Source organism: Zingiber officinale, chromosome 11B (assembly GCF_018446385.1).
Source record: "Zingiber officinale cultivar Zhangliang chromosome 11B, Zo_v1.1, whole genome shotgun sequence".
NCBI lineage: Eukaryota > Viridiplantae > Streptophyta > Magnoliopsida > Zingiberales > Zingiberaceae > Zingiber > Zingiber officinale.
Genome location: NC_056007.1, coordinates 72,700,778 through 72,712,725, shown reverse-complemented (window position 1 = coordinate 72,712,725; position 11,948 = coordinate 72,700,778). Strand labels below are relative to the sequence as shown.

The 11,948-nt window shown below is 37.0% G+C and overlaps 1 protein-coding gene across 1 annotated transcript; it reads left to right on the top strand.

Moving 5' to 3' along the window:
- The first annotated feature begins 467 nt into the window (after positions 1-467).
- Positions 468-1,165, top strand: LOC122035212 (late embryogenesis abundant protein 7-like). The gene is made up of 3 exons (XM_042594626.1): positions 468-578; positions 675-875; positions 966-1,165. Exons 1-3 carry the CDS (start codon positions 519-521, stop codon positions 1,056-1,058), a joined length of 354 nt encoding a protein of 117 aa, XP_042450560.1. The 5' UTR covers positions 468-518; the 3' UTR covers positions 1,059-1,165.
- The last annotated feature ends 10,783 nt before the right edge of the window (positions 1,166-11,948 follow it).

Genomic DNA, 11,948 nt, shown 5'->3' with positions numbered 1-11,948 from the left:
TAGATGACTAAAAATTTCTCAACGACTATCAGAATAAATCGAAAAATATTTACAAAAAATTATCTAATCGGCCAACATTCTTAGATTTATTGTCCTACAACCTAGCTGGGATTTAAATTGTAAATATATGATTAACCATTCGAATAGCTTAACTGCTAAACACTTGGTTGGTTTTTACCCTTTTCATTTTCATTTTCATTTTAACTTGCAGCTATCTATCTCATTCCCAATAATATTTTAGGGTAATGATAGAGTGCGATTAACCTAAAGCGTGCGGTACCACTGCCATGGATAATTCTCATCATTTTTTTTTTTAATTTTCTTCTTCGGTCAAATCAAATCGCGACTTTGATGCGTTTGCCGGAACGTGTCGACCAAGGGAAGCAAGCAGGGAATGCGTGGGCCGATGGCGGAGCGTCTCTCTCTCCCTATAAATTCCCGGCGCCTGCCACTTCTCCGATGAAGCAAACGCAAACGCTTCTGATAAGTTACCCATCGAGAGGACTCGCGAGGAATCAATGGCATCCCTGCAAGACAGTTCTCCCTTCCAAGCCGGCGAAGCCAAAGGCCGCGCGGAGGTGCATTAGCGATTTTGACAAACAAATTCATGCAATTAATTGTAGTTTGTTTTTTTAATAGATGCTTACGGTTCTTGGTCGCACGGATTGATGCAGGAGAAGACTGGTCGCATGATCGAGAAAGGGCGTGAAGCGGCGGAGGCAGCGAAGGGAAAGGCGTGCGAGGCTGCGGAGAAGGCTGGGAGTTACCTTCAGGAGACGGCGGACGCCGCCAGGGAGAAAGCCGCCTGTGCGGACTCCGCCGCACGGGAGACGGCCCAATCCGGGCAGGAGAAGACGAGCAGCTTCTTGCAGCAGGTAAAATTAGCTAGCACTAGATTCGTCTGATGGATGCTTGTTTTGATCGACGTACGGTTGACTAAAATGCACATAATTGTGGCTGTGTAGACAGGGGAGAGGGTGATGGGCGCCGCGGCTGGGGCAGCGGACGCTGTGAAGAACACTCTGGGGCTGGGAGCTGGGAAGGAGGACAGCCATTAGACGGAATATTGATAGAGATGGGCTTTGTTTTTGGTTTCCTGCATTTGATTAATTACTTCATTTAATTTTGTCGCCGTTGTGCTTTGTTTTTGGTTTGAGTCGTCGAGAGCGCCTGCGGCTCTCTGCGTGTTTGAGCAATAATTAATAAAACAATAATTGCTCTCTTTGTCTACCAATATCATTGTTTATCATGTGGTAAGGTGGAGTCCGTCCGGGAGAAGGTCATGGTCACATGGAAAATCAGGTTCAAGGCGGTCAACGTTCTTGGATCATCGTCCGACCAGACGTCCTACTTGTCAAATTGGATCAAGAAATTGCTGGACCAATATCACTACGGATCGGCCGGGTACCGAGCTTCTGACGCTCAAAGTTCAACGCCGAAGCTTGTGCTGAGCGGTCGTCCCGCTCGGACTCTCACCAGGTCTCGGATCTAGCAACACAGAGACATGACTCCCTCGTTCAGCAATAAGGGTCAAATCAATCCAATGGCGGCCGGGCGGTCTTCCCGCTCGACCCTAGAGACGACAGCGCCAGGACATCGGCGGTTAGCCGAGTGGCTCTTCCACTCGCCCCCCATGAAGAGTAGCCATCTGACGGACACGGATCGCCTAAGTGGCTCTTCCGCTCGGTACTCTCCCGCTTGGACCAATAACGGATAAAAGGAGCAGCTGGGAATATCTTCCTAGGAACCAGTATCCCCGACAGACGGCACGGCTGGCGGCATGGTCAGACAGAGAATCACACGGTGGAAGCTTCCACTGTCACGTCAGGTATATGCTCGGACTGATGAGGTATGACGTCAGACATGCTTTTTTGACACATCCTTTCAAAGTATGCTTTGAGGAGCGTGCACGCCTTGGGAAGCGTGCACACATCTCCTGGGAGCTCTATATAAGGACCCCAGGAGCTTCGACGAAAGTATGTTCATGCTACTGTAGCTATGGTTACGCTGCAAATTTCATTTCTTTGTTTGCTTGCTGTTTCGACGGAGATCTGACTTGAACGTCGAAGGATCATCGTCGGGGAACCACTCCCTGGCTCGCCACTGACGTTTTTGTGTTTGCAGGCTAGTCTCGTCGAAAGTCCATGCACAATCAATAGGAGCGTCACATTCCAACGTTCGTCACCTTAACTCTCGGATAGCATTAAATACGTTAATTTTTAGTGCAGGAGTTTTATTTAGCTGATCTTCCGACACAGTTTAAGGTCTCTTATAGATGGTGTAGAGACTAACCAAAGTTGAATGGAAAAGAAAGAAAAGGGTTAGAATGACCATCGATAGTTTTCCAGTGCAGTCATTTCAATATTCAAGTAAGTCTCCGATCAAGAAAAATGAAGAAGAAGAATAGTGATTTTGGATTTCCAGAGTTAGAGACAGCATGAGCCAGGACGGTCCTAAGTTGAGAACGGCACGTTGTTGGATCGAGAAAGCGCTAGAGGGGGAGTGAATAGCGCTCGCGGCTATTTCGTTCGATTATCGGAATCGTAAAAAGCGTAAGAGTTAAAGCAGCGGAATAAAAACAAAGAACAATCACACAGAAAGACACAAGAGATTTTTACTTTGTTCGGAGCCTAGATCGACTCCTACTCGAAGGCCCGCGATCTTTGATCGCTTTGCGTGGGCAACAACTATAAGCTCGATAAAAGGATTACAAGATGAAGTACAAGTAAATACAAAAACTAATTATATCGACGACAAGAATAGAGTCTCGGAGCTTCGGGTCGTCGTAGACTTGTAGCAGCACTTTCGGTCGTCTTTCAGAGAGGCACGTCGGAGACAGAAGACTTGGAATTCGATGTATCCAAGGTACTGCTTAAAACCCCCTTATAAAGGGTGTTCAAGGCGCCTTGAAGGCCTCCGAAGGCACCTCCATACTGCCGAGTCTCCCGCGTGGATCAAGCTTGAACTGGTCGAAGTTCATCTTCTTAAGGCGCCTTATGCCCCATTCAAGGCGCCTTCCAAGGCGCGTTATGTCTCCTTCAAGGTTCCTCCCAAGATGCTTCGCAGCCAGCTCCAGCTTTGCACCTGAGGCGCCTCCAAGCTCCATGGAGGCGCCTCAGACACTGTTCATCCGAGGGAAGACTTTATTATTTTGTACCTGCAAGACATGTTAGTCCCAAACAATATCCTGCAACACAAAGTTAGCACATAAAGTCATAAATAAGGTAACAACATATTATCGATAGTCATCAGACTATCCGGGTCTGACTTCGGATTTCCGTCCGGAAACCCTAGGTCGACCCGACGCCTACTGTTCCCTCTACGGGGAACGCATCCTCACCTACTCCACTCAGGAGATTTACCTGTTGTCAGTTCGATCCTCCAGATCGACTAGACTTTTGCTTAGCACTCGATGCTTCCGGACTTTCTGCTAGACATCCGCTTCCCGGCTAGTCCAGTCTTTCACCTGGTTCGCGCCACCAGGATTTTCCACCTAGGGTTACCACCCCCTAGGACTTTTGCCTGAAGCCATCGACCTGCCAAGACTTTCCGCATAGGGTTACCACCCCCTATGACCTAGGGTTACCACCCCCTAGGGTTTTCCCTTTGCCTAACTGTAGCTAGGACTTTCCTGAAATACTCAAGCAGACTTGTTAGATCACAAAGCACCTTAACTTTGAATCCTTTGCCATTATCAAAACACGAGTTTGATCGTCGAATGCTTCCCGCATCAACAATCTCCCCCTTTTTGATTATGACAACTCAAATTCAAAGTTATGTAAACAGATATCAACTAACGAATAAATGAAAACATTTAAAGCAAGCTTAGCAACTTTGCTAAAGTAAACTTTATGAATAGCACCAAGTATAGGCTCCCCCTTAACTGTTACTCCCCCTTTAATATTCATTATTTGAATTTGACAATCAATTATTTGAGTATTTGAATTTTGAATTTGCTACAAGTGTATTTGAATTTTGAATTTACTTGAATTTGCTACTCTCCCCCTTTGCCATATATCAAAAATAAGCAAAGATAACAAGATTTTGAAAACACTTAACAGTTTATAATTTTCATGTCTTACTTTTAGCTAAATGAAAGGATGATGTTAGCTCTTTGGAAACTTGGTTAAAATCATAAAACTACTAGAAGGTGGAACCTTTTGACAGTTTTTGAAAAGCTAGTAAAACTATAATTTTTACTTAGGAGAAAATATTTTTGAAGTCGCTTTTTAATTTTTGAAAGCAATGAGTTAAGTTTTGCAAAACTGTGCTTTACTTAGGAAAGCAAGAGTTTATAAAGTTAGATTTCAAAGTGAGCTAAGTTTTAAAATTTTGAAAATAACGATTGGAACTTAGCTAAGCTCTTTGCAAGTATTGGATTTTGAAAGCTATAGCTTAGGTAAACAAAACTTAGCTTAATTTTAAACAATACTTATAAAATTTTAGGACAAGTAGGGAGTAGAGTAGCTAAAAATTTGGTTTTATTCAGTTGGTCCTTAAGTCCAAGCATGAGTCAAGTTACCTAAAGATCAGAGCCCTAAAGATTAAACATGCTTAACCAGAAAACTGAGTATCCTTTACCAACTGTCTAACCTTTAGCTACTTGCTGATTACCTACAGGGCAACAACTTTCACATGGTTAGTCAAGTTAAGTCAATTTGGTCCAGGTAGATTTGACTAGAGCTGGAAAACTTGACTTGATTGATATATATTACGTGTTTTGTTAGCTAGAGCCCTAGAGCCAATCATTTGATGATTGTATTATGGTCTTGTTGTATCATATTGTATATAAATAAAGGCATTTGGTTTTTGGTTATTATACTTACTTGTATTGGTGCCAAATAAACTAAGTATAATAACGTCCTTGAGTAGAAAGTTCTTACCTATATCAATCGGTTAGCTGAACCGATAGTGAGATGATATAGGGAACACTACTCTTAATCATTCTTAGTCGAGTATTAACATTCAGGGACAATGTTAATGCAATAAGACTAGCATGTAGGTCAACTCGATGACTTGATCTCACAAGTCATGGATATAGAGATATCAAGTTGACACATGGGTATGCATTAGAGAATGTATACTGAATGACCCGCATGAGAAAGTATCATGGATCGTTATATGAGTGTCATATACTTTCTTATGTGGCTATTAGTATGACTACTAGTCCTTGGACCTGAAGTCGCCATGGATCCTTACATAAGGAGTTATGTACTTTGGTTTCGTCAAACGCCACCCGTAACTAGGTGGACTATAAAGGCGATTACTGGGTATGTAACGAATTATGCAGAGGGATGTGAGTGATGTAAATGGGATCTATCCCTCCTATATGACGGGAGAGACATCGGTATTCTTGATAGAGTGAGACCACGAAGTGCATGGCCATGCCCAAATGAGTCAATATGAGATATTGAGCTCATTTATTTTAGTGAGTCTACTTGGAGTTCAAGATTTAGATTGATTAGAGGATGACACGGTCTATGCCTCACATTAATCAATCTAGATGTCTTGGATAGAAGGACACTTGTCATATATTGTGAGGAGTCACAATTAGTAGTCACAAGGTGATGTTGGATCTCAACATTCTTGTAACTTGGGTAGTAATGATGTATTGCTAGATACCGCTCATTACTTATGGTCCTAAATAGGTTTAGGGGCATTGCCAACATTACAAGAACCTATTGGGTCACACACAAAGAACAAGTGGATGGAGATTAGGTTCATATGATGAACCAAGAGGATTAGATTCATGTGATGAATCAAATTGGATTAAGAGTAATCCTAATTGGGCTAATTGAGTTGGACTCAAGTTGATTCATGTGTTCAATGAGTCTAATTTAGATTATGACTCATTGAATCAATTTAATTAAATGAATTAGATTCATTATATTAAATTGGCTTGAATTAAATGGTTGGATTAGATCAACCATGAGAGAGATTAAGTCAAGTTTGACTTGACTTGAGAGGAAGAGGAAGAGTCAAGTTTGACTTGACTATTTGTCACATCATTAGTGATTTGGCATTAGGAGGACTAATGATGATGTGCCACATCATCAAAATGTGCCACCTCATGGGGGTTACAAATCTATTCTCTTTAATGGCCACATTTAATGAGAATGGGGGTTACCTTTTTGGTTTTGAATGAGAATGAATTTTTCATTCACTCACATTCACATCATCTTCTTCCTCAAGCTCTCTTTTTGCTCCTTCTCTTCTCTTGGTCGTGGATTTCAAGCAAGGGAGAAGAAAGGAGAGTGAGTCTAATCCAAGAAGAAAGGTTAGTGAAAGTCATATAGAGATTTTTTAGAGGAGTGTGTTCTCTTCTTTTCCTTTCTTCTTCTTCCAATCCCATCCGAGAGCATCAAGAAGTGCTAGCACACTTGTGGTGTTCTCTTCTCCATCCTTGTGTGTTAGAGAACACATCTTGTTCGTGTGGATACTTCTAGAGGATTGTCTACGTTGACAATCTTGAGATCCGGCACTTCCTTAGACGAGCGGGATTCGAAAAGGGCACGCATCAAGGGTAATTTTCTAAACATATAGATCTAAGAGTAGATCTAGTTAGTAAACTCGTACATGTAAATTTTTGTTCTATACTCTTTGCACGGATCCGTTGGCTAGGGAGTTTCGGGGTTTCCGCGACGTGAAAAAGCGGTTTTCGCGGCCCGAAAAACCCAACATGTTTAACACCCAGACTCATATTGATGCACAGATATAAGCATTCTTGAGTCCAGGCTGTACCCTATGCATCTCACGTCATTCTATGTCTTACAAGCACAAGCAAGGTATGCCTAGGTGTTTGTGAGATGCTCTGGCTTAAGTCTAGGGGAACATGATTTCTAGGGGGAAAACTTAGGCTAAGTCCGAATTTTGAAAATTCTAAGAAATTGGTATTTTGAAAACTGTTTTTCCTAGAATTTGAAAACACATAAAAGCAAGATGATTAAGTAGACAGAAATACCTATTCTACCCAACACATTCCTATTTGCCTTCTAAGTGCACTGAACTCAAGTTCAGGTAAGGGTTTTGTAAAAATGTCAGCTATGTTTGATTTGGACTCAACATGATTGAGTGCAATTTCACCCTTAGCTACGTGATCCCTTACAAAATGGTGTTTCACCTCTATGTGCTTGGTCCTAGAATGGTGAATAGGATTTTTGGTCAGATTAATTGAGCTGATATTATCAATAAAGATTTTTGTATTTTTATATTCTAGTCGATAGTCTTTTAATGTATGCATCATCCACAACAGTTGAGATGCACATTCTCCTAGGGCTATGTATTCAGCTTCTGTAGTGGATAAAGCAACACAGTGTTGCTATCTACTTGACCAACTTACTAGGCACTGACCTAGAATTTGGCAGCTACCACTTGTATTTTTTCTGTCTAATTTGCACCCAGCATAGTCTGAATCAGAATAGCCATAAAGGTCAAAGGTACAAGTTCTAGGATACCAAAGTCCTACATTTAGAGTTCCTTTAATGTACCTAAGTATTCTTTTAACATATGTTAGGTGTAACTCTTTTGCACAAGATTGGTATCTTGCGCACATACCTACTGCAAACAATATGTCGGGTCGGCTTGCAGTTAGGTAAAGTAAGCTACCTATGGCACTCCTATAGTACTTTGGATCTACTGGTTTTCCTTCAGGGTCAGAGTCAATGTTAATGTTGGTTGCCATTGGAGTATTTATAATTTTTGAATTTTCCATGCAGAATTTTTTAATTAACTCCTTAGCATATTTAGTTTGATAAATGTAGATTCCATCTTTGGTTTGTTTTATTTGTAAGCCTAAGAAAAAGTTGAGTTCCCCAACCATACTCATTTCAAATTCATTTTCCATTAATTTAACGAATTCTTTTAAAAACTTAGAGTTAGTTGAGCCAAAAATTATATCGTCAACATAGATTTGAGCTATAAAGATGTCTTTTTCTATAGTTTTTACAAATAAGGTCGGATCTATTTGTCCTTGGTTAAAGCCTTTGGATATTAAGTAATTAGATAATCTTTCATACCATACCCTAGGGGCTTGTTTTAGCCCATATAACGCCTTTTTTAGTTTAAATACATGGTTTGGGTAGTCTAAGTCTTCAAATCTTGGAGGTTGGCTTACGTAAACCTCTTCCTTGATAAACTCATTTAAAAAGGCTGACTTAACGTCCATTTGGTATAACTTAAACCCTTTATTTGCTGCATAGGCTAATAACATCCTAATGGATTCGAGTCTAGCTACCGGAGCATAGGTTTCATCATAGTCTAAGCCTTCAACTTGACTAAACCTTTGGCTACTAGTCTAGCTTTGTTTCTTATTATATCACCCTGATCATCCAACTTGTTCCTAAAAACTCATTTAGTGTCTATTATTGATTTATCTATGGGTTTAGGTACAAGGTCCCAGATTTGATTTCTCTCAAATTGTGCTAATTCTTCTTGCATTGCAATGATCCAATTTGGGTGAGGTAGGGCTTCTTCTATAGTCTTAGGTTCAATTTTAGAAATAAGGGCAATCTGACTAAGGTTTCTATAGGAGGATCTAGTTCTAACTCCTAGGTTTGGGTCACCCAAAATTTGGTCAAGTGGGTGAGAGGTACTTACTCTAGTTGGTCTTATGTGTGGGTCAGAAACTGGTTCTTCTGGTTTATTAAGGTTAGGTTGGATTTCATCATCTTCTATAGTTCTTGGATTGATGTCAATATTTTCATTTATATTAGATGGGTTGGTTTCTTCATCAAAGATAACATTAGTTGTTTCTTCAACTTTTAAGGTATTTTGATTATATACTCTAAAGGCCCTACTGGTTGAGGAGTATCCCAAGAATATTCCTTGGTTAGACTTGGGTGTAAATTTTCCTAAGTAATCTTTAGTATTTAAAATGTGAACTTTACAACCAAATACTTTTAAATAGTTTAGGTTGGGAATTTTATGGTAATAAAGTTCATAGGGTGTTTTATTATGAGGTTTGCTAATTAAAATTCTATTTTGAATATAATTTGCAGTATTTATTGCTTCAGCCCAAAATTGATGATTTAAATTATATTCGTTTAACATAGTCCTAGCGGCTTCTTGTAGTGTTCTATTTTTACGTTCCACTAGACCATTTTGTTGGGGGGTTCTAGGACATGAAAATTCATGTTGGTATCCATTTATTTTACAAAATTGGGTAAATCTATGATTTTCAAATTCCCCTTGTGATCACTTCTTATTCTTTTAATTTTAGTATCTTTTTCATTTTCCGTTAATTTGCAAAAATTACTAAATGTTTCATAGGTTTTATCTTTTGTTTTTAGGAATTTTACCCATGTGTACCTAGAGAAGTCATCAATTATCACTAAGCAATATTGGTTCTTGCTTAGTGATTTGGCTCCATGTGAATCAAATAGGTCAAGGTGAAGGAGCTCAAGTAAGGAGTTAGTTCTTTCTAGGTTGGTTGACTTGTGGGTTGACTTGGTTTATTTTCCTTTTTGACATGCATCACAATTTGAGTTTTCAATAAATTTTAATTTGGGCAAACCTCTAACTAGACCATTTTGACTCATTTTTTAAATGAGTCTGGTGTAAGTGTGACCCAGTCTTCGGTGCCACAGTTGGGTTTCCTCTTGTTGTGTCAAGAGACACTTTATTGAGGATATTGATAGGTCAATTGTGTAGATGTTATTCTTCCTAAGCCCCTTAAGTCTAATCTCAGGGTTTTCAATGTTTTTAACTAGACACCCAGATTTATCAAACTTGACTAGATATCCACTGTCACACAATTGACTTATACTTAGTAAATTAAAGTTAAAATTTTCAACCAATAAAACATTTCGAATAATGAAATCGGAACTAAGTTCAATATTACCTTTTCCGATTACTTTAAGTTTACCGTCGTTGCCGAATGCAACCGATCCTAAATTCTTGTACTTGAGTTTAGTAAACTTCAATTTATCTCCAGTCATGTGTCTAGAGCATCCACTATCCAACATCCATTGATCCAATTCCTATACATGAAGTAGTTGAATTGGTTTCTCTTTAATGGATTAAAGATAGCTTAATTGAAGTAGACTCTTTAGTTTTTCTATCTCACCCAATCTAAGTTAGCAAGCAATTACTCCTATGGTTATTTTTAATTAACATTTTGAAAAGTTTTTTGAAAAGGTTTTAAATAAGTTTTAAAATCATTTTGAAATTAAGTTTTAAATTAATTTTGAAATTAAGTTTTAAATTAATTTTGAAATTAAGTTTTAAAATTAAGTTTTAAAATCATTTTGAAATTACGTTTTAATATAATTTTGAAATTAAGTTTTAAAATCATTTTGAAATTACGTTTTAAAATAATTTTGAAATTAAGTTTTGAAATTATTTTGAAATTACGTTTTAAAATAATTTTGAAATTAAGTTTTAAAATCATTTTGAAATTAAGTTTTAAAATAATTTTGAAATTAAGTTTTAAAATCATTTTGAAATTACGTTTTAAAATAATTTTGAAATTAAGTTTTAAAATCATTTCCAAATTAAGTTTTAAAATAATTTTGAAATAATTCAAGTTAATTAATTTTGAAAATAATTTACAGTTAATTAACTTGATTTAAGTTCAAGTCAATTTTAATTTTTAATTTCTTAGTCATCTCACTCGATCTAAATTTTCAATCAGGGAACCCTATAATTGTTGTGAGATGAATTATGGTTGAATGTTAGGGTAAGGTTTAACTTTGTGTTAGATTCAGATTTAGCTTTGGGTTCAATAAGTAAGCATTCTTTGGATAAACTTCTGGGCTATGGTGAGTCACAAGGAACTCATTAAAGTAACCATGCCTTCGAGGTTTTCCAAATAGTCCTACCCATTGAACTTAATACTAAACCTTGGTCTAACTAGTTAGGATCCATTTAAGGGTAGCTTCGGTCAGTTCCACTTGGCCAAATGCACCAGGTCGAAGCCATATCTTCCTAGACATGCGATGCCTAAGCTTCCCTAACGTACTATCATCCAAAAATTTCACCAGTACTGTGGATTAAGTTAAACCTAGCCCGTTTTAATCTAACCTTAATTACCCTGCCCGGTAATCTACTCTTGTTTTACCCATTTCGGGTAGATTAAGTTCAGTTACCCTGTCGAGTAGTTCAGTTGGGGGTGCCAGCTATTCTGGATCCTCCATCTATATTTTATTTGATTTGAATTCGAATTATTGATTTTGAATTTTGAATTTATATTTTAATTTTGAATTTTTAATTTGATTTTGATTTTTAAATTTTGAATTTATAATTTAATTTCGAATTTATAATTTGATTTTGAATTTTGAATTTATAATTTAATTTCGAATTTTTAATTTAATTTTGAATTTATAATTTAATTTCTAATTTTTAATTTGATTTTGATTTTTGAATTTTGAATTCATAATTTAATTTCGAATTTTTAATTTTATTTTTAATTTTTAATTTTTAATTTATAATTTATAATTTAATTTCGAATTTTTAATTTGATTTTGATTTTTGAATTTTGAATTTATAATTTAATTTCGAATTTTTAATTTGATTTTGAATTTTGAATTTTGAATTTATAATTTAATTTCAAAATTTTAATTTAATTTCAAATTTTTAATTTGATTTTGATTTTTGAATTTTGAATTCATAATTTAATTTCGAATTTTTAATTTGACTTTGATTTTTGAATTTTGAATTCATAATTTAATTTCGAATTTTTTAATTTGATTTTGATTTTTGAATTTATAATTTAATTTCGAATTTTCAATTTGATTTTTAATTTTTAATTTTTAATTTTGTTTTATTAAGATCGTTTTTCTTTTAACTCCCCCTAGATCATTGCCTCGATATGATCTATCGAGGTAGTGTATTTGATCCTTCAGGACCAAATATTGACCAAGTCCAACTTGATTGACCAATTTGGACTTGGGGACTCATGCTTGGACTGATTTACTATTTTGTTTGTTTATTAAGGATAAATAAGATTTATA

What these genes read in the sequence shown, in the direction of transcription:
- LOC122035212 (XM_042594626.1), top strand. Translation starts at nt 519, where the DNA reads ATGGCATCCCTGCAAGACAGTTCTCCCTTCCAAGCCGGCGAAGCCAAA. An exon ending in AAGCCAAAGGCCGCGCGGAG is followed by an intron (nt 579 to 674) that starts GTGCATTAGCGA and finishes GGATTGATGCAG; the next exon opens with GAGAAGACTGGTCGCATGAT. An exon ending in CGAGCAGCTTCTTGCAGCAG is followed by an intron (nt 876 to 965) that starts GTAAAATTAGCT and finishes GTGGCTGTGTAG; the next exon opens with ACAGGGGAGAGGGTGATGGG.